Below are 22,261 nucleotides of genomic sequence, written 5' to 3'. Positions count from 1 at the left end.
TTGGTAACAAAGCAGTTTCCAAACAAAATCGGAAGCCGAGCAAGTTGGACATGATGATATTTATAGCATGTCAGGAATTTTAAAAAAATCATTATTTGGGGCTCTTGGTTCTCATTATGTCATGAAACGTCTTTCAGGTGTCGCCCTTCTTCCCTGACATGCGCCCTACACCTCCTCGGACTAGAGCACCGATGGCTTTCAGGCGCTTTCTAGGGCTGGGACTGACTCCTTCCAAGACCTGCATGGGAGCTGCATGTGGTTCTGTATGTTCAAAGAAGAGAAGCCTCAGTCTGGTGCTATAAATGTGAGTGATCAGATTTATGCTTAAAATACAAAGCTATAGGCATGGGGAGGAGGGGAGCCAGTGGCTGGAGGGAGGTGTGTCTGAGTGCCGGGCCGTGCCTGGTGTGCCCATGAGTGCGGCAGTCATCGTGACCTGTGACCTAGAGTTTGCAACTACGACCACAGCGTACGTAGGGAGGTAGCTATTATCGTGGTGAGGTTTTTCTTTTCTTTTTTTCTTTTTTCTTACTAGTGCTATTTAAATGCCCATACTTTAAATACTTATGTTAATTACTGACTTCTAAAAAAAAATAAATAAATTTTTCGCTGTTTAGGTTACAGTCGCTTCCTAAGTCTGAGGACCTATGTCCAACTCCCCTCCGTGTGCGTGCGTATCAGGACGGAAGCTACTTATGCCTTAGAAAATCCAGGATAGAGAAGCTATGGCATGAAAGCACTAGAGACAAATGAGAGGGAAGAGGCGGAGAGACTGTCCGGAAAGGTGACCAACGTCCCGAGGACCCGGTCGTGTGTGCTGTGGAGGCGCTGCGTGCACAGGTGCTTTGTTTTTTTGTTTTTTGTTTTTTTAAAGACACTTTTGTTTACATATGACACAACCGTTTTGTGACTACTGGGTGAACAGAGTCTTAAAAGAACGATTTTCATGAAATCTTACTTGAGTTCTTGTGAGCTGGTGGCCAGCATGCTTCGAATGCTTTTGTCGGCGAGGGGGCAGCCCGATAGACTGTAAGACAGGCCAGAAGAGTCAGGTGAGTAGCCGCTCCCGCCAGCTGACGCTCCCGGACAAACACAACATAAAATTGAAACTAAAAAGTTTAATGCAGAAAAGCGATGGGGCAAGTGCTGTATATTGAATTTTTTTTTGTATTTTTTTGTTTTGTTTTGTTTTGTTTTATTTATTTATTTTTTGTATGATTTTCTTCTTGGAAGAAAATGTGTCTGTTAATAAACAGTTTTTGGAGGATAATATGAAAGAATTTGCGCTCCTCGGCTTAAATGTTTGTGAAAAGTGTTCCGAATCGAGGCAGTCTGCCTGCATCTACAGGACACCGTACGACACGCCAGGGAGCGCGCTTTCTTGGGTCAACATATAGCACTTAGAGGGTTGACACGTAATTCGACGTTTGCACTTTGACAGCATTGTTGAGGTAAGCTGAAAACAATAAATTGAAAAGACAAAATCCACCATGAGAAAAATGAAGTCACACCTTCTATGTGAGGCGTAATTACCAGTCACATGACCACTCCCATCACACCTTGGTGTTGGACATCTGCCACCAAACAAAAACAAGAACAGCCAAAATAGTAAGTATGTTTAAAAAAAAAAAAAAGACTTTAAGAACGTTTCATTGTTTCCAGTTTAGCTGCAATGTCTGCAAGGGGGTTTAGGCGCCCTGAGGGGAAGCTGCAAAAACGCACGACCACATGGCAAAGGCGTCTCCATCACACAGAGCGTCCCGGGAGCAAGCGAGCCACGCGGCCTCCCGCTCCACTGAACCGGCAGCTCGAGACATTTATGTGCTGCGAACGTCGCATGCTCCAACGGCAAGGCATGTACAGATCGGTTTTTAAGAATAAGCCAAAGAAAGGGACAGTTAAGAGCAGCCGTGTCACCTGCAGTTATGCTTACGTTATTAAGTCCTTCTTGCTCTCCTTGCACTGGGGGTACTTGGGCTTGGGGCTGGGGATGGTCACCTCTCCCGGGTACCTTCTCTCCTCCAGAGCCTCCTGGAACGGGTCCAAGTCTTCCGGCTGCAGGCAAAACACAGCTTCAGGGCGGCGCAGGTGACCGCGCGACCCGCAGGCCACAGCCGCGTCCCCCCCGGTGCCGGCCGCCCCGCGCTTTCCTCCTCTTCCAACCCACCGTGACCGTTAAACCATTGCACACCCGTGTCCCGGCGAGGCCCCTTCTGAAAGGACAAAGCTGGACTCTGTTCAAAGAGCATCTTCTCCAGAGCGGACCTCAATTGCTCACCAACTGCTCTAAGCGTCTAGATTCACACCCGTCGGGGGGCGGGACACGTATACGGGCCAGATGGCGGGTTTGGAACCAGACACCCCACTGGGTAGCTGGTGTTTCTGATTCACTGTCCAGTAAGCACCTGCCGGCGTACGATGCTCCCCTGCAGCACGGCCCTGCACAGCTTCACGCGAACCCTAAAGGCACTCAGAGCTTCTCCCAACCCCCGGGGAGCTTTCTGCACGCGTGCATTGGGCCCCACGGAAGGCAAGACCACCTGGGACTAATGCCGTGGTTCCCGATTATTCTTATGCAGTATTTTCTTTCTCAGAACAAGTGTCTGCTTCTGGTAGGGGTAACTACGAGGCTCCTACAGGTGGCGGGACTCAGCAGACGCGCCTCGTGACTACCCGGGCGCAGCGCCTACTCCCGGGACAGTCTGTATGACGGCAATACTGTCGATTTAGGAGGCCTTAATTTTAATTAAAATAAATTCAGAGACTCAACCGCCACGCCTTGTTTGGTGGCAGTGACTTAACACCGTGGGAGAGAAAAGAATTCTTTGGAATTTACCTTGCCGCTCAGACTCTATTCTTCTGCAATGCCTGGATACTTAAATCAATTTGAAGAATAAAGATAATAGGCTTTAAGATGTAATGGCCTTATAACCGGGTGCCTTTCCTGCCAATTCCCACAAAGAGCTAATGTTCCCCCTTTTCTGCGCTTCCTTGTTTCTGTGAGGAGCTAGTGCTTTGACGGTGGTCTCCCTATTGTATTCAAGGAGGATTTTCATTTTTCAGGGAATAAAGAAGATGTCATAGTTTCCAGGGTGGAACACGGGAGAAAAAGCCAGTACAATAAAGAACAAGCTTTTCTTCATTTCTTTTCTTAGGCTAAAGGGTATTTTAACTATTTTAGCAACGCGAACGTGAACATTATAACAACTCCAGGTGTCCCCCACCGTTCCAGAGCTCACCACACACACCACTTGGCTCTGAGGAAAGACCCCTTTGGAACCTGCTTTTGCTAACGGACAGACACCCAAAGAGGAGTTTTGCTTTTACAGAAAAAAGGCAAGGAGGGCGAAGGGCGTCCGGTGCTGGTTTTGCAGTGAGCTGCCGCCGGGCACCTGCCCCGAGACCACGCTCCGCCTCGGCGCCGGGCTCCGGAGCTCTGGGCTGCATCTGGCGCCTCTGGGCGTCATCCTAGGTCGTGGGTGCGTCTGTTAGCAAGGGGAGTCCCAAGGTTCAGAGAAGCCGGAGAGCTGAGTTTTGGGGTCTGGGAACGCTCATTTATTTTCTACACAAATGAGGGGTTAAGTCTTTCCTTTACCTCGTGCCATTTGGCTTCGGAAAGGTTCCCCAGGAAAGCTCTATTTTCGGATCACAGATCCCCACTTCAAAAATATGTTCGTGACATAGGTGTTTGGTAATACTGTGCTCGACAATGATTTAGGTGATTTTAGGCACTAAAATGATTTTTTTTTTCAGGGCTGGGGTATACACTCCTCTGAGTATTCTAGGTTCTTGGAGCACAGACGCTGTCCTCAGCGTCCGAGGGCCCTCTCGTGCACGTGCAAGAACCGAAGACGCTCTAATTCTCTCTCTGCAACGGGAATCAGCCCTCATAGCAATATGTCACCCGGGAAAACGGACCGGCCTGCTGTTTACCTATTTCCCTAGAGAAATCGTTTGCAACAGAGCACGCTTGTTAGAAAATAAGATTCAGCGTTGAAAAGAGCGTGTGGTTTGTTTCGCCCCGTCGGTGAACGGAGGGCGGAGTGTGCTGTCGGCCCCAGGCCGCGAGGCCACACTAAGCGCGCCCACCCACGCCCCATCCCACGCCCCGAGCAGGCCGGCGGGTGAGGGGCACGTACGGGGACCTCGCTGGCGTCGCCCCCGTCCGCCCTGCGGGGCTTCATCTTGGTGTAGTCCACGGGCAGCTCCCAGCAGTCATCCTCCCCGAGCTGGAAGCACCGGCTGCCCATCACCGCCTGCTGCTGGGGGGACATGGGCTCCAGGGGCGTCAGGACCGGGCAGCAGCTCTCCCGCGGCCGTGGCTTGTTCATGCTGAGGTCCAGAGTCCCGTTCTCGTCCACCTCCATGTCAGGGTTCTGCTGGACAGAGAGACACGGTAACCAGGCAGCTCCACCCGCCGCCCCGCAGCCCTGCCTTCAGCCCGAGTGGGCTCCGGACGCGGATTCCTCCCGCCGGCCCCCATGGACGGGCTCCCGAGGGTGGCAGGAGGGGTGCTTTGGGGATGTAGCGGGGGCCTGTGCTCAGCCCCAGCGGCTGGCAGGTGCACGCGTCTGGCCACCCAGTGACGACCTGTCATCTGCGTCTCCCCCTGTCCTTACCTATTTACCTATCACAGACCCACCGCGTATTTACCATCCATCTTTATCTTCTGTTTTCTGCAATACAGATCTGCTTTTAGAAGTAAGCCCTGCCGGGGGAGAACCAAAGGGGCGCCTAATCTCGATTCTATTCCAGCTCGAATAACGTTTAAGAGATCAGAGACAGATGCGTGTTTACGCTTAACCATTGTCCTTCCGTGTCCCTGATGCGAGTACCCGGGGACGGGGAGGGGGAGACACGGAGGAAGCAGGGGTGGGGGGGGGGGCGGGAGGGGCAGCCGAATTCGCTTCCCAACCCGGAATCCTGTGATGAAGAGTATTTTCTGTCCTCGGGGAGGGAGACCCGCAGTCACCGTTCTAGGTACTTCCACGGCCTGACCTGCTCCGCGTCTCCGCAAACCCGCAATTTAGCCCACGGGCTCAAAAAAGTGAAGAGGTACGGGGTGAGTTTTCTTTTTTCTTTCTTTCTTTTTTTTTTTTCTTAAATGATGCTTTCAAACAGATGAAGAAGTCTCGAGAGCTCGCCTCTCAGGAGGAGGGACACGAGGAAGGACACGCGGAGGATGGAGCGAGACAGGTGCCAACGCCCCCCACCCCGTTCCTGGGGAGTTCCACTCTCTCGAGCAAGGATCTGGCTCCAGGGCTGCATCTCCGGGTGTCTCGCGGCTCCTTCCTCTGGATGCAGCAGAGGAGGGAGGCTGCTGGGAGCCGGAGCCCCGCGCAGGCCGTTGCCTCGAGACACCCGGGCATCGTGGTCCTGCCGCGCGCTCCTCCCGGGGGTCGCGCTCCTGCTGCCGCTGACGGAGCCTGCGGCACTCGCCTCTGTCCCCCCAGTCTTGGCTTTGATAAGCCGGAGACAAAATCGGAAGGGGTTGCTTGCCTGCTTGCTTTTTGTCCTTTCTCTCCTTGCCTCTTCCACGCTAGCCTTGGCTTTCGGCGGCCCTGATCACACAGAGACCGCACACGCCCCTGACACTGCCCCAAACTCTAGGAATAAAATACTAATAGAAAAGAAAGCACTTGCAAAGCACGAAATGACTGACCTTTCTCTGTTCCTACAAACTACTATCCCTTCCGACACCCGCCGCAGGGTCGGGCGCTCCTGCTGCATGGCCAGGCCGCCCTAGGACTGCAGGGGGTCCCTTTGTTTTCTGCAGAGGAGGGGACAGCATGGTCCGCCCGCCCACCCGTCCTCGTACTGTCTTTGTTTCCTAGTCCTGAGCGACCCCCGGGAGCCAGGGGACAGTCCTGCGCCTTCTTTGACAGCGGGGCCCCCACCCTCCTCGTGCGTAGGCCCCATTAGTTTCCTATTCTCTGTGCAGCCGTGTGAAACGGCGTGTGGGCCCTGGGTGTCCTCTGGACCCTGACGAGGAGGGTCCACGCACTGGTCTCATCCAACAGGCCTGACAACCTCCCCTGGTTCACAAACCAGGCGCCCCACTCCCCGCGAAGCCACGCTGCCCACCACCCCCCAGCGAGCAGGCCTCAGGGTGTCAGCACGTGCAGCAGCCGGGCTCCAGTGGCCGAGAGCTCGGGGACGCGCCCCCCCAGGCCCGGCAGGAGGGTGCCCCCCGGTGGGCCTACCCGCGCGGCACACAGGTCCTGTGGCTTGGTGGACAGGTTCTGCGGCATCTCGCGGCAGCGCGTGGACAGGTTGAGGATGGCCGTGGCCGCCATGTGGGCCGCCTCCATGTCGTGCGCGTAGTCGAAGCTGCTCTTGCTGCACGTGCTGCTGGCGCTGCTGCCTCCGCCACAGCTCATGTTGCTGCTGCTGCTGGGCGCGTAGCTGCTGGTGGTGCTGCTGCTGGGGCTGGCGTTCTTGCAGTACCGCTTCGCTGGGGAGACACGGGGACACGGATGACTTGGGTCCCCGCCGCCGGGGCCACAGCAGAGCAGGGCACGGCGCCCCGCCACCCGCCGCGCACCCCTCCCGCCGGCCCTGGGGACGCGCGGCGCCCGAGCTGTCGGGGGGAAGAGCCCGTCTGGCCTTTCCCGGCACAGCTGGGTGAGCAGGGGCGCAGGCGCCTCTGTGCCAGGCCACAGGTGGCTGCGGTGGCCACACCCGAGTAGGACTCGGCCGCCCGACGTCGGGGCGTGCCCGGGACCCAGGCCTGGCCGAGGCCCGTGGGGGGGGGTCTCCCCATCACAACTGCCCATCGGCTCAGTGGGCAAGGGGGACCCCACAGACCTTGTCCCTCAAGAGGCCGGCCGCTCCTCCCAGCCAGGAAGGGCCTCAGCGGCCAGCGGGGGCTCCCTGTCCCGCGTGCAGGTGGTGTAGCCTCACATGCTCCTGTGCTTTTGGGGGAGGCCCACCAGCTGGGCACGCGTGACGGAAACACTCCTTTCCTCAAGAAAAATATTCCCCTGTGCGTCTAGTAAAGAGCCCCACAGAGGAACCGGCCTGCCCAGGGAGAGGGCCCTGCCCAGGTAAGCGGGGCGGGGAGGCCACGGACACGCCACACGTCGCCTCGCCTCCCTGCAGGGATGGAGCCTGGCTGGCAGGGCGCCCTGTGAGCAACCTGCGTCACCCACGGTGCACAGGCCCGGGGCGGCCGGTGTTTCTACCCCTGGAAGTGTCCTCCGGCCCACGGGTGGGAACAACGTTTGCAGGTGATCTGTTAGGGCCCTGTGGCCAATGCCGAGGGCAGCAGGGTCACAGGGTGCCCACCTGCAGGGCGGTCAGGTCACTCCCCCCCCTGGAGTCCTGCACAGGGAGGAATTAGCAGGTGAACCTGGGGGGGGGGCGCAGGAACCCCCCAAGACGTCTCCACCTGTGAGCCACTCTTGCACGACCCCAGGTGCACCTCTGGACGTCCCTTCCAGAGTGAGTTTCGCCGGCTCGCCCTGGGTGTCCAGCGCTGTCACCCGCCCTCTGTAACCCGAGTAGCCCCTTCGGAGGACACGCACAATGCCTTCCTCCCACAGGGCAGGCGCCAGCAGAGCGGGGCTCGACAGCTGGCCTCACACACGGCCGGTCATCACGAGCTACGCCAAGGAATTGCCCGAAGCCCCTTATTCGGCTACAAGTGAAAAAGTACCTAAGCTTTCATCGTTGGTGCCTTTCCACTTTGGACCAAAGACGGTGCTTTCATTGTGCCACCGGCTTGCACAGAGATGCAGGCACAGCACACGCAGCCTCGGGGGTGCCGACCAAACGTCACAGAGCCACCGCACAGGCGGGTCCCCTCGCGTGGACCAGAGGGTGGCCCGCACCACTGACACCCCCAGCACAAGGAGCCGTGCGGGCCGGGTCCCGCTCCGCGAGGACTAACCAGCACCCCTGCTGCTGTGTCTGCGACACGACCTCCCTTCCTCATCCCTCTGTGAACGCACCTTGCCTACGCAGCGGATGGCGCGGCGTGGTGGGGGGCATGGTCTGGGGTGTGGGCACGGAGCGCCCCGTGGGGCCCCAGAGACCCTCCCTGGAGAGGCCGCCCCTGGGGACCCGCGCAGGGGGCAGCGGCTCGTGGTTCTCTGCGCGGGGACTGAAGTCTGGGGTTTTACACCGTTTACAGTCTTGATATAAAAATAGGAGTGTAAAGATTGTGGGAGGGGTGACACAGTGCCTCGGAGGGGTCCTTCCCCTAGCCACTGGGGCGGGGGCTAGCCACTGGGGCGGGAAAGAGACGTATGCACATAAATAAGAAAAACGGCCATTTCAGTTTGAAATGAGCAAATTGCAGTTTCTAAAAGAACGAAGCAGGGCATCGTCTGTACAGCAAACGGCAGCCACCCCGGGCAGAGTGCGCCTCCTTCCCCGGCTGTCGGGTCCCCGGCTGGCGCCGCGTCGGTGGGTCGGGGCAGAAGGCCAGCGGGGAGGGCCTGGGGCCGCTCGGCTGGCGGGCCTGACCCCGAGGGGCGTATGGCTTCCCTGAGCGCGGGCACACCTTTGTTTTGTTCAAGTGGAAGGAGGCCGGACGCCTCCACGTGTCGGGGTGGGGGGGGGTCCTCGGGCCTCGTAACTGTCACCTGTTCGTGGACCGCTCCCAAAGCCAGCATCGCTGACCACTGACCACGACAAAACGCATTTCCCTTTCCAGTCACCCGGCAGCCAGGCCCTGCCACTGTCCTTCCGGGAGCCGGCCTGTCCCCGGTCATGCCACCCTGCGTGCGGCTGCAGGGACAACCCGCTAGGCCTTGCACCGCCTTGAGACACCCCCTCTTCCAGCATCCTATCCCTCTCTTGCAGGACAAAGAACGACTCCACGGGATTTCTATTGGCTAAAGATGACAAATTAAAAAAGTAAAACGACCACGTTCCAGCCAGAGCCTTCTTACGACCCCGCTCTGCTCAGGAGAGTCTCACCAAATGTGCGCGTCTCCTCCCGGGAACGTCCGCCTTCTTATCTATTAACATAAGGGATAGATAATGTGTCCTTACAGCCCAGACTTCCACGAGGACCACATGGAAAGAGGACGGTCTGGAGGCACCCCTGGGGGTTTACCCCGTGGGCGGACCTGGATGGACTCGACGGCCGAGCGCCCTCGAGCACAGCACCGACTCTCACGGTGCCCACGCAGGTTTGCGCAGTCGTCAGTGCACCGAGGCGGATGCAGTGCTGGGTCGGAGGAGGAGCTTTCTCGAGAGGATACAGTTAGACGGGGTCTGCACACACTCTGCTCACGTGACCTAACGCATCAAGTCCCAGCACGGACTCTTCATGTCCACTCTCCCACTAGGACAGTAAGTAGTGTCTACACAGCCAGCTTTGCCACTGTGGGGTTTAATCTGAGGACAGGGTTTACAATCCAGTGGGAAGATAGGCCGTTTACCCGTGAAACTGCAGGGGCGAGACCCAGAGCTGCATGCGGGCGAGAACAGCGGCCCGGTTCTGCACGGGCGCCGTCGGGAAGTCAGGAGGAGGGCTGCTGAGTCGGGCCGGGCTGCGTCAGAGACGTTGTGGGGCAGCTGGACTGCGGGGCGGCCCGCCAGCAGGGGTGGGGAGGAGGGCGGGCGTTCTGGGGGCAGGGGTGAGGAGGGATCTGGGCGGCCACCTGAGCAGTTCCGGGAGCCGTTGCTGGTGGGGGCCTGGACGGGGGCTGGGGTGACAGATGGGAGGTTGAGCTCCTCAGGGTGGCCCTGAGTTTGGGGAGCAGAGAGGAAGTTCAAAGCCCATCATGAAGTGTTCAGCTTGGAGAGTTTGGAGGTTGGGGATGACAGAAGGGAGGCTCATGTGGGGAGCCCTTGGGGCCTCTGGGAACTTGCGGGTCTAGACAAAGCTCGGGGTAGTGGTGTATCGCCTGGAGACATGCGTGGAGATGTCTTACACTGGGTCTGGCCGCTGTTTCTGCCCGGGAACGTCCGCCTTCTTATCTATTAACATACGGGGTAGATAAGGTGTCCTTACAGTGGACACATTGTCCAGTCCAGAAGGACTGGACAATAGTCTAGGTTTTACGGGCCCCATGGTCTCTGGCACAACCGCTCGGCTCTGCCATTGTGTGAAACCAGTCACTGACCAAATGGAGGCAGGCGGCTGGGGCCCGTGTGGCTTTACCGATGGACACTGAAATCTGAACTTCACATGATCTTTACATGTCACAAACTCTTATTTTTTATCCAACAACTTCAACACATCAGAGCCGTTCTTAGGTCACTGTAACCAACAGGCTGGGGGAGATGCTGGTGCTCAGGGAGACGGCAAGGCCGACATACATGTTTGGGAACCTCTGTCCTTTCCCGCCTTCCCTCATTCACTGCCCTGGCGCGTGGACTTCCATATCTTACAGGAGAGCGCCTCAAGCTCCTCTGCATGGTGGGTGACGCACAGCCATCTCCTCACCTGCCCCACAGGTGCCCGTCCCTGCTCTCAGGCACCTCTCCAGGCCACAGGCCCTTCCTACCAACACATGGATCTTCTACCTTTGCATAATTTCTACTCAAGCTCACGATCAAGCCATTTTGATAAAGCTCCTGCTAATTCCTCCAGAATGGATTCCTTGCTTCACTGTCTGCGTGAGAGCATGTCTCACTGTCTTCTGTTTGTTCTCCAACTCTGCCTGAAAGCTTGTCCTCCAGAGGGAAAGAAGAGATAGATGATACATGATAGATAGACAGCCGAGTGGTTGGTTGGGTGGATGCATGGATGAACAGATGGATGGGTGGATGGATGGATGAATGGGTGGATGGGTGGATGGGTGGATGGGTGGAGGGTTGGATGGATGGATGAATGGGTGGATGGGTGGAGGGTTGGATGGGCAGATGGATGGATGATGGATGGATGAATGGGTGAATGGGTGGATGGGTGGATGGATGGGTGGATGGGTGGATGAGTGGATGGATGGATGCACAGATGGGTCATTGGATGGATTTCTGGATAGACAGACAGATAGACAGAAAGATAGCAACTAGCCAGTGTCTGGAAGGATGCATGCAGGTAAAACAATGTGTGTCAAGTGTTTTTTTCAGCACAGGTGGTGGGATCTAAGGTGTGATATCCAAAGACTGGGGAGAAAGGTCCTATTTTTCTATCCTGTTGGGCATCTCCACGGCCCTTCCCCTTGCTCCCAAGTGTAATGCTTCCCCCTACAGTAGGCTCATTCCACCCTTACTCTTTAGGAGCGATGACCCAGCTCTCTGCATCTGCAACAAGCCATGAGGAGGACATTCCTGTAGGGTGACCCCAGACCGCAATTACTCTGTGGTGCCTCCTGCCCGTTGCCTGCTTCAGAGACGGCTCTCAGTTTACATCCTACCAAGGAAACCGACCTGGCCGCTCTCATCCTTAATGGGAACTTTCTTTAATGTTTAAAAAGTCTGTCAGATGAATCTAGTGTGAAAGAAATGGAGTCATTGATGCTCCTCTCAGTAGCCTTTCTTTCCCTGCCCCCTCTCCCTTTTACAGGTTTCGTAAAGGCCTAATATTGTTCCATATTCTGGGTTCCTTGGGGGCCAGTTGAAGAGCTTGGCTCAGGTAAGGTTTCCGACAACAGGTATTTTCTGGGTGGGTAAGAATGAATGCCAGTAATTAAAAGTTTGTCCAGCTCTTTAGAGCTGTCAGCTGATCTCACAACAGCTCCATGGGGTCCAAAGGATGGGAATTGTTACTACTACTCTGTTCTTGGGGAAACGAACACACGGAAAGATTCATCTGCCAAATATCACACAGCTCCTAAATGGCAGAGCTGAGAATTGACCCGGTAGGTTTGACTCCTTATCCACCGAAGGGTGTTGTAAGCAGGAAAATGTGCCCTACTGGTCATGACCTCACCCAAAATCCAACCATATGACAAGGCCAAGGAAATCAGGCCACAGAACAAGAGCAGCAAACAGGTGTGGGAAGACCAACATCTAGTGGAACTCCTCCCCAGATCACTGTGAAATATTGCTGAATTGGAAATGGTAGAAGCAGAATTCTTAATTATGCGAATTCAATTTTTCTGATCCTTCGTTTGCAATCAAATGGATAAAGTTATAGCAAACTGGAAATCGGAAAATCATTATGATAAAATAAAACCAAAATAATTATTTTCTGTTATACCCTAAGCCACTCTCTTTTTTTCCACTTACATTTCGTTCCTCTATATTAAGAATTGACACACACGAGGATAATCAATATACGATACATCGAAGATATACTAAATTTCACCCACTATACATAATAATTGTCATTAAGGCAAAGAATAACTCACATAACTCAGAAACATGTGCAAAGACTCACATTGAATCGTAAAGAGGTTTTGGAGCTCCCCAAGCATTCGATTTAAACAAATATTTTTTGTTTGCTGTGATTTTAATTACGTGTCTTTTTCAGAGAGGAGCTAAAAGATCTTTAAAGGCCCATCTCCTTGCCTCTGCTACAGAACACCCAGATAAGACCTAAAAATCATCAAAACTTGTACAACCCACATCCCAGTCAGAAAAATTTGCCCACTCAGCCCATATATCCTAGAATTTGAAGCAGAAATGTGGTTAGATAAACACGTGACATCAGAGAAATGCAGTCATCCCTTCCGCGTTCAACGACTTACCATGTTAGCGCAGGGAAGCCGTGGGGATTAGCTCGAATCATTGGCAGAGGACCCGGGACCCATGAGGGGAAACAAGCTACCCCCTGAGAAGCAGGTGGTTTTTATTGGTTCTACCTGCTTTTTGTTTTTGGTGGATGCACGGTAGCTAGGTCATAAAAGGAGGCCCTGCCCGGCCCCACTCCCCACGGGGAAACAGGCCAGGGCCGGCATCTGCCAGGAGAAGGCCTGGTGACACCAGCAGAAGTTTCTGCTCTTGGGTGCACCTTGGAATCACCGGTCACTTAGATAATGTCGCCATAGAGGCAGCCCCTCCCCCCCCACCCTCTCCCAGGGATTCCAATTTAACTGGTCCAGGGTGCAGCCTGGGCATGAGGATGCTTAACGTCTCCCCAGACGAATCTAATGTGCATCCAAGATCGAGAACCCCGAGGGAATGCAGGGTTTCCCAAAAGGGCCAAGAACTCCGGGTGCTCCCTCTGGCGGTCCCAGGTTGATGGGTGCTGGGCCCTCGTCTACGGGAAGTGCAAGGACACCTCCGAGGCAACAGCGGGAAGGAAGCAGGTGAGCCGACGGCTCTCTGCACATTCTGAAAGCGGCCAGAACGTGCTGCTTTGGAAACCCTGAGGGGCGGGCATCTTCCTCCCTCCTGCAGGCGGGGCTCACCCAGGCCCGCGAGCACACGGACGGGCCCCCGCCTGGGGTCGGCTTTCCGGGGCACCCGCCAAGCGACCACCTGCTCGACCGGTTTGTAGGAAACGGATACACACAACAACAACATTATTAACGGCAAGCGTGACTCTCACGTAGAAGAGTGTGCACCTCCTACCATCATATCCTTTGGGGGATATATCCCTGGTTTGCACCTTGGGAGCTATGGCCCGCTTGCCATAAGTATGGCTGTCGTAAGTGTTGTACTCAAACGAGGTCTTGGAATACTTCTCCAGCTCTTTGGCCAGGTTGGAGCGAGGCGTGGTCGTGGGGACGTTGTTTCTGTAGCCGTAGTGAGGGATCTCGAGCTGCTTTACAAAGCACATTGGCCTGTGAACAAACAGGAAACAATCGGCATCTTGCTCTCTCGCGGCTGCAGCTAAGACGCGGTGCGCGTGGAGATGAGGGCACGCGGCTCAGATCCACCCGCCCCAGAACGACCGCGCGTGCTGGGGTGACGCGGCACCCAACAGGCTGTCTGCCTGAGCCTGACGGCCGACAGGAACAGTTAAGAAGGAAATAAGATATTTTGCTTTTTCCCTTATTTCTTTTTCTGTTTGAAGCCCTGGCTGGCTGGGTGGGACCCGGGCGGTGTGAGGACGGGAAGGACCTTGCATCCACGCGTTCTTTTCACACCGGTTTCAGAGACTAAGAGTTACAATACAGGACGTGAGCCAATAAGACATTTGCCTTAAAAAAAAAAATAAAAAAAAAAATTTAAAAAAGGGACGCCTGGGTGGCTCAGTGGTTGAGCATCTGCCTTCAGCTCAGAGCGTGACCCCAGGGTCCTGGGATCGAGTCCCGCATCGGGCTCCCTGCATGGAGCCTGCTTCTCCCTTGGCCTCTGTCTCTGCCTCTCTCTGTGTCTCTCATGAAAAAATACATAAATTTAATTTAAAAAAATTTTAAAAAAAGGAAGAAATGTAGAAAACCTCTTAGGGACATGGGCTGACCCAAAACGAGATAGAATGGTTCATGGCTGGACGTGACAATGGGACGCGTGAGATGTTTAGCGGGTAGTCACCCAGCTGTCCAGACTTGGGAACAAAGTCTTGAACCGGAGGAGCGCTCGGTTATTGCTCAGTCGTCAATAGTCTACCTTGTTTTGTGTGCGTGTGTGTGTCCACCCAGTTGTGCGTAACGCGGGAGAGAGTGTGAAACTGTTTTGGGAAATGACCGTAGACTTACAGACACGCCGAGAGGAGGGGCCACCTCTGCTCTTCACCCAGCTTCCCCTCGTGCTAACACCTTTATTGGATCACCGACACCTTTATTTTGATTTCCTTAACGCAGCCTACTCTTGTCAGACCAATGAAATACTGTGGTGACCGGGTGGACGCCCCTTAGGCGTCGTGGGTAATGTGGGGGCGCATAAGGGAACCGAACCCTTGCCTTGGGTTTCCGGGCAGCATGCAGAGTGTGATGCTGTTTTAAGGGTCCAGGTGTAGGGTGAGCTGTACAGGTTAAGATCCGGGGAAAGGGGCCACAGAGGTCAAAGGTGAGGAGCAGGGGCGCCAACAGCACCCCCGGGGCCTGCGGGACCTGGCAGCCTGGGACCAGGTGGGGGGTCGGCTCTGCGCAGCGGGCAAGGCTGCGGGAGGCACATCCCTGAGCCGTCGGAGACCAGGACCAGCTCTGAAGGAGCGGGGCTGGAGCACAGGCAGGGGTGACGGGGTCCCCGGTGTCCAACTGAGGCTGTGATGGGGGCCAGAGGCGGGAGAACTGGAACGGGATTGGAAGCCTTGAGGTCTCCCTGTGGGGCACTCGGCTGGAAGGTGTTTTAGCTCTTTGTTCAATGAGCGCGGCCCTAAGGCAGTTCTCTCTTCCTCCCTCCAGACCTCCCTCCGGCCCCACGGAGACCAGGTCCTCCCGTCCTGGGAGGTGGGTGCTCGGGAGCACGGGACAGCCCCGGAGGCCAGGCCGCGGTTGCTGCGGGTCCCTCCCGCCCGTCCCGCCCGCCCCGCCAGAGGCACCGCTTCAGCGCACACTCGTCGTCCGTCTATCCTTTGCGGTGGTTTTCCGGGACTTTGGCCCGTGGAAAGGGCCCCGTGGCCACGAAGCCACAGAAATAAGGTAAAAAAAACAAAGGCCGTTGCTTCAGGCTCCGCATCAGAGGGAGGCCTGTGTCTGGGCGAGGTGGGGTCTGCCGCGGGGATGTGTCGCGCTCAGCCTGCCGGGAGGGCCCCAGGAGGTACAGGCCAGGCTCCCCTCTGGCCCCGGGTGGCGTCTGCTGAGGGGATGGCTGCGCCGAGCCCCGGCGGCTCCCTAGCTCCCCTCGGATCTGGGGTCAGCCCCATGCCTGTGGGGAGGACGGAGCCCAGGGGAGGCTTCTTGCCCCGTAACTAAGTGGGGTGGGGGCCGCGGGCCGTGGGGGGCGTGTTATGCGGGTAGGTCCCACACCGAGACACCCAGAAGAGCACCCACCGGCATTTGGTGAGGCTTTATCTCTAAATAGGAGTTATAAATGGTTTTTATTTTCTTATTTTGGCCTACTTAAGTATTTCTCATTTTCCATGAAGATTTTTACTTTTTAGAGCCCCTGGCGGGGGAGGCAGCTCAGGGGGTTGAGCATCTGCCTTCAGCTCAGGTCACGATCCCGGGGTCCTGGGTCAAGTCCTGCATCGGGCTCCCTGCTCAGCGGGGACCTGCTTCTCCCTCTGTCCCTGCCCCTGCTCACGCACACTTTATCTCTTTCTCTCAGATAAATAACTAACATTTTTTAAAGGAGAGATTTTAACTTTTCTTTCTTTTTTTTTAAAAAAAGATTTTATTTATTTATTCATGAGAGACACACAGAGAGAGGCAGGGACCCAGGCAGAGGGAGAAGCAGGCTCCATGCAGGGAGCCCGACGCAGGACTCGATCCCAGGACCCCGGGGTCATGCCCTGGGCTGAAGGCGGCGCTAAACTGCTGAGCCACCCGGGCTGCCCAAGACCCAATTAACTTTTCTATTGAGGGACAAGAGGGTCTGTACTGAGTGGGGTAAAATCCTTTCAGAAAGCTTTAAGTAATGCACAGCAGAACCACGCAGGTGCTCGTGACACTTAAATAGTGCTTTTTCCCAAGTGATTTATCCTAAAGGCATAAGGAAAGCAAACTTGCGTGTGTGCGTGCCCTCAGCGCTCCCGCTGTAACCCCGAAGCGTGGAACCCACCCAACGCCTCTGGGTGGGAGCCTGCTTCCCGCACCCGGGCACCTGCTCCCCGCTGCGGCCGGAGGGAGAGCATGCGGGACGTGGGGCGCGCCTGTGCCGCGGTCTCCACTGACGAGTCTGGACCGAGGGCCGCGCGGCCCCCGGGGTTTGAAGGGCGCGAGTGGAAAGGAGAGCTGCCGGCGGGGTCCGGGACGGGGCTTCTCCCTCCGCCTCTCCCGAGAATCTCCCTTCCTGAACCTGAGACAGTGGGTTGGGCCAGGTGATCTGCGAGGTCCTTCTGTTCAGGGAAGTCCCCGAGCCGCTGCCCTGCGTGGGTCGGGTGGGGGCGGTGATGCCTCGCTCACGCCCCTCGTGGTGTCGGGGCCCCGGAGGGGAGAAGCGCCTAGGCCCCCGGGTGCAGCTGGCGCCATGCCCTGTCCTCCACTCGAGGAAGGGTCACCCCGGCAGCGTATTGCGGCGCAGAGCTCCCGCCCTCGAGTGTTCAGAGAATCATGAAACATTTTCCAGGCCAGAGAGAAAACCAGGAACACGTTGTCCACGTGTCTCATTTAACACCTTGCAGGGGGCGGACACAGTGCGGGAGTGGGGAGGTGGCCGCCCGCCCGCACAGGCCCATCGGCGACCACCCGCGGCCCCGCCGCCCGGCCAGACCGTCGGCCTCGCCCAGGGCCCCGGGGCCGCCTACACTCGGGTGTCCCCAGACGACATGCTCGCGTTTGGTACCTTAGCACGCGGTCTGAGGCCTGGTTGGACTTGGACACGTCGCAGCTCTGGTGCTTCTCTTGGGCCTTTGCCAGTTTCTCTGCGGCAGCGATAGGGCATCCAGAGAGGCTGCGGGCACAGAAACGGGGTTAGTGGCCTCCCGTGAGGGCTCCGCGCCCCCATCGCCCCTCCGGGCTCTCCCTTGGGCGGCTCGAGAAGACCCCGCCGCAGCTCCCCACGCCTGCCGAGGGCAATCCTGGGGGGTGGACGGGGCGGGGGGTGAGCCTGGGTGCACCGCGCGGGTTTCCTCTTGGCCTCCAGCCGTCAACGCTCACGGCCACGCCGTGCGTAGCGCACACTCAGCCCCGTCCGGGGTAGCGAGCCGGACTCAGCGTCGCTCAAGAGGACACGGGCTCCATTCCAGGCTGTCTCTGGAGAGGAGGAAGCCGCCCGGGCAGGCCGAGATCCCCCAAAGCCCAAGAACAGCAGCTGGCTGGGGGGCGCCGGGAGCTCCCCGCTGACCCTGCGAGGGCCGCTGACCGTAGCGCTTTGGCCGGTTGTGGTGCGTCTCCTTGTGAGTTTACCACTAGGCCCCCACGTTACCCGGCGGGCAGGCAAAAACCAAGGTGGGACTCGCAACGGTGTCCTTGACTTAAAGTTCCGCGTGAGCTCGCGAGGCTGACAGCACGGGCACATTGGAACAGAATCTCTCTGGGGTTGATAAGGAGGAATCTGATAAGGATCTGAGCGTGAGGAGCAACTTAGTAGAGGTCAGAATAGGAAAGGAAAGGGCTGGAATTTGTCCAGAGCGAGAGTGTGGTCCCGAGTGCGCCTATGGACCCGGCTCACGGCCGCGCACTCGCACTCCCGGCATCTGCTCCCACTTGGCTGGTGTCCACGCTGCTGGCTGGGGCTTCGGCAGGGATTCAGGGGCCCCCTAGCCGGTCACACACCATCGAGGGCTCGTGCTTGGGAGCCCTCCGTGCACGGTGCACACAGCACGGCTCCTCCCCACCCTGGGGAACCGAGCGCGCCCTGCGGGTGGCTGCCGCTCCGCCTTGGGTATCATGCCCCAGGGGCGCCTTGGAGGGCACTGGGCACCGGGGGTGGGACCAGGGAAGAGTCCGCTCTGCAGGAAGGGGGCCTGGGATTTGCCTTCCCCACGCGCTGCCTTCCCCACGAGCTCCCTCCCCGCGAGCGCCCTGTCCCCCGGGGCAGGGAGGGGAGGTGTGCAGGGGTGTGGCTGTCGGGGACCATCCCCCACGAGCTCCCCATGAGCGCCCTGTCCCCCGGGGCAGGGAGGGGAGGTGTGCAGGGGTGTGGCTGTCGGGGACCATCCCCATGAGCTCCCCATGAGCGCCCTGTCCCCCGGGGCAGGGAGGGGAGGTGTGCAGGGGTGTGGCTGTCGGGGACCATCCCCACGAGCTCCCCATGAGCGCCCTGTCCCCCGGGGCAGGGAGAGGAGGTGTGCAGGGGTGTGGCTGTCGGGGACCGTCCCCGCAGCGTCTGGGGGCACAGGAGCGCGTTGCTTACCTTCTGTGAGAGTTCCTGTTGCTATTTACATGCCCTCGCCCTGTGCAGCCCGGAGTGGGACACTTGAGGACATTCTCATGCATGGCAAGAACTTGACAAGGAGAGGCAGAGAAGACAGCCCAGCATTAAAACACAGAAATGGCCCGAGTACAAGAATATCAATCACTCTAACGAAGGAGGGTTAGTTTACGACGGACAGGCCTACACACGTCTGTGATGGGCATGGTCGGGAAGACACACGTAGGAAGAAGGTCGCGTCCACCTCGGTGTAGTTGGCATGCAAAGCGGGGCGCGCCGGGGGGGGGGCCGCGGAGTGGGGCTCGGTCGCCCGGCTCCACTCGGGGCAGGGGAGCGGGGCCTCCCTACATCTCCCGCAGGTCGGCACCGGCTAGCGGGCGGCCGTGTACCAGCACGGACATCGGGCCTGGGGACACCTGCCTGTGCTCCGGGCGCACCTGGTGCGATGAAGCCACGGGGTCCTGGGGAATGGAGACCCCCCCAACCTGGTTTTTAAATAAAACGAATTAAACGATGACTTTTCATCCGGGAATCAGGTATCTTACTATCCTGCCAACGGGACGAGCTAGAACAGCGACTGTTGCGCGGCCTTCACCCCGTGAGGTCGGCAGGGGGACGCCCCAGGGCCGGGCGCCGCAGCCAGAGGGGTGGGCGGCCTGTCACCCGCGGCGGTCGGACAGTTCGTGTGTCCGTCAGCGGCCGCTGCTCTGGGGAACAGGTGCCGGTGGGAAGCCAGGAGGACCGAGCCCAGCACTGGCCCCGCACGACTGTGCGCACCGTAGCAGCACCCAGGGTTCACCTCACAGGAGGACCGGGAAAAGCGAAGTCCACCCGCTGGGGGTGAATCTCTACGGCTCTGCTCCTCTAGAACCATCTCCCTCTTCCCTGGAGGCTGCACGCTGTCCCCTCGGGCGCCGTGCTCCCTCCTGACCAGGTCCTCACGGAGCGAGTGCTTCTGGCTTCACCTTTACAGTTTTGTGCTCCCGTGTCGTCCTGACGTGTGTCCGTCGCTCGGTCAGCACCGATGGACGAGGGTGAGCGGCCTTGGCTCCGTGTGCCGGGGGCCGGCTGGGGGGCGTCAGGAGGCCTCCTTCCCGGGCCCCCGCCCTGGGCCCTGCCTGCTTGCTGCCCGTCGCCCCCGAGGCCTCGCTCGCCGTCCCCCCTCACCCCCCGGGGCCTGCACTCCTCCCTCTGGGCTCCCGCTTCACCTCCGTCATCCATCCTCCTGTCGGGGCCTCGTGGAAACCCTCCCCGCGACACAGCTTCCTCTCAAGTCAGCGCATCTTTCCTTCCCGGGGACGCTACACTTTCCAAAACCTGGTCTTCCTGGTAGAGAGAGCGGAGCCTTGCACGCTCGGCCGCCCGCCCCGCCGCGTGGAGACGCGGACTCCCTCCTGCCGTCCGGGGGCCGCACCTGCGCTCGGTGTCTGCCTCGGCCCCGCGGTCCTCAGGCTGCCGCTGCACCTGCCGCTCATCCTTCCCACCCTCCCTTCTCTGCACCTGAGCCTCAGTGGCAGTGACCTCGGCCGCCCGTCCCCTCCGACCACCTTCTCAGGCCTCCCCGCGTGGGCCGGACCTTTCCAGAACCACCGTGCTCTCCTGCGTCCCTCTGCTCCCTCTTCCTCGGCCTCATGTTCTATATGCTCGTGCCCCAAACTCCCGTTTTTGGCTCCTGTTCATTCTCGCTTCGTGCCTCCTGTCTGGACAACCTCATCCTTGGATCCCGCGAGCCCTGGCTGGAAAGCAGGTCCCGAGAGCCGCCCCATCCCCGACCCCACCCAGACCCCGGAGCCTCCCCCCAGCCCGCGGGAGCACCACGCTGCACTTCCAGCCACCCGGAGAGCCCGAGCCGCCGTGTCTTCTAAGGTGGGGCCCATTTCTCCGTCACTACGTCTGTTGGTGGAGAGTGTCCTTGTGTCGGCCTGGTGGGCGTCCTGGGGTCACCTCCAAGCCCTCCGTCGCCCATCCTTCCGCCTGCCCGTGTCTGCAGTGTGTCCTGACCTCGTCCCAGACTGTCCATCCCTGGCCCCGGCCTCCGTCACGCCTGGTGTCCAGCCGTCCGACCAGCCCGGGCCCCTCCCTATCCCTCAGGACCTGCTCAGGTGCCACCCCGTGGAGCCTGCGTGTCCTTGGGGAGCCGGACCCGCTGGGGAGCCCCTAGCCCCGTGGTCACCTGCTGTGTTGAGCGCCCGGCCCGTTCTCGGCTGCCGAGGGCCAGAACCACCGGGCGGCGAGCCCTGTGCTTCTAGCTCAGCGTGCTACAGGCTGCCTTCGACGGGCCAGAAACGGGGCCTGGGGGAGGCTGGCCCAGAAAAAAATGGGAAAAAATCTAAGCCTAAAAGGAAGACCTGCGTCTGAGGAGTCTAATTGTTTTTGTCCTTTTAAATTCCTAGGGTCTCTGAAGAGCTGTATGGTGAGTATTTGGAAGCGGCTTTCTGCTGGAGCTCGGCAAGGGGCTCCCCGGCTGGGTGTGGAGCCCCCCCCCCCCCCGCCCGGGACCAAGGAGAGCCCAGGTCCGACCCCGGGCCCAGGGGCCCCACGCAGCTGCGCGGAGCACAGCCCCGTTCCTGCCCCGTTCAGACTTTCCCTGTGAAAATAAGGAGTCGGGGGCATTTCCCAGCCCGGGGAAGGAGCTGGGTGTCTACTCGGGAGGCGGAAACGTGCGCCTTGGAGAGGGACTGCCGAGGCAGCGGCGCCCTCAGAGGTCAGAGGCGGGCCCTCGGGGGGCCGGGAGGGCCGAGGGGGCCGGGGCGCAGCCCGACAGGCCTGGGGCCGGGGCGCAGAGCCAGACCCGCTGCGTGCAGGCGGGAGGGGACCCCGGCAGCCGGGGCCTCAGGCCCGGGCCCGCTCCCCGCTGGGCAGGTCGGTGCCGGCTCGCGTTGCTCTGAAGACGCCGAGGGCCTTCCGCTGGCCGGGCACCGAGCTCACCCGGGAAGGGGGGCAGGGCGGGCTGGTGGGGGGTGAGGGAGGCCGCGCGCTGGCGCTCAGCCACGGAAGCTGCTGCGTTCAGACCATGCTGGCTCCCTGCTCATGTAACACACGGGCACGGCCTTGCACTCGAGTGGCTTCCTCGCCGGCTCTGCGCGTTTGTTCGCCGGGCACTTATCAGAAATACGGGCTTCTCGTGCTCAGGAGCCGCTCGGAAACCCGGAGGCACAAAGCTTCTATCGCCCCTGGAAATGTTCAGCTGAATGTTTCTGAGCCTCAGGGGCCGCTAGGAACCTCTCTTTGTTCGGACAGATTTGCACCTCGAGAGTTCCCAAGTGAGCCATTTTGGCAGGACCCCCCTCAAAGCCTCCTCCAAAGGGTCACCGGGCCCCCCTGACGCGGCCCGGCCAAGCTATTGCACTTTGCCTGCTGGAAACGGTGTCTCAGCTCATGAGGGAAACCCTGGACATGCCTGAGGCTCAACATAGGACCCTAGACTCATCTCGTCATTTCTGCAAGGTGCCTTTGCCCCTGAGCAATCAATACTAACGGTTTCTGAGTTGCCGGCTCACTTCCTGTGCCGAGAGGAGGGCAAACAAAAGAGGTTTCAGAAATGGTGCATCATTCC

General features: G+C 58.6%; 1 protein-coding gene across 50 annotated transcripts in view; it reads right to left on the bottom strand.

Annotated features, from left to right (window-relative positions):
* MYT1L (myelin transcription factor 1 like) overlaps positions 1 to 22,261 on the bottom strand; it is a 409,061-nt gene that overhangs the window by 59,549 nt on the left and 327,251 nt on the right. For 28 of the 50 annotated variants that reach the window (XM_072767848.1, XM_072767862.1, XM_072767844.1 and 25 more), the window contains exons 12-18: positions 18,688 to 18,778; positions 17,176 to 17,283; positions 13,417 to 13,628; positions 6,204 to 6,454; positions 4,140 to 4,376; positions 1,934 to 2,055; positions 959 to 1,027 (exon numbers count right to left, since the gene is read on the bottom strand). In XM_072767848.1, the coding sequence (XP_072623949.1) occupies positions 959 to 1,027; positions 1,934 to 2,055; positions 4,140 to 4,376; positions 6,204 to 6,454; positions 13,417 to 13,628; positions 17,176 to 17,283; positions 18,688 to 18,778 (1,090 nt within the window). Of the gene's footprint in view, positions 1 to 958; positions 1,028 to 1,511; positions 1,575 to 1,933; positions 2,056 to 4,139; positions 4,377 to 6,203; positions 6,455 to 13,416; positions 13,629 to 17,175; positions 17,284 to 18,687; positions 18,779 to 22,261 lie in introns of all 50 variants that reach the window. The other 22 variants (XM_072767837.1, XM_072767861.1, XM_072767860.1 and 19 more) reach the window with 1 other exon arrangement.

Source organism: Vulpes vulpes, chromosome 8, assembly GCF_048418805.1.
Source record: "Vulpes vulpes isolate BD-2025 chromosome 8, VulVul3, whole genome shotgun sequence".
Classification (NCBI taxonomy): domain Eukaryota; kingdom Metazoa; phylum Chordata; class Mammalia; order Carnivora; family Canidae; genus Vulpes; species Vulpes vulpes.
The sequence above is the reverse complement of the archived record's forward strand: the minus strand, read 5'-3'. Positions and strand labels throughout refer to the sequence as shown.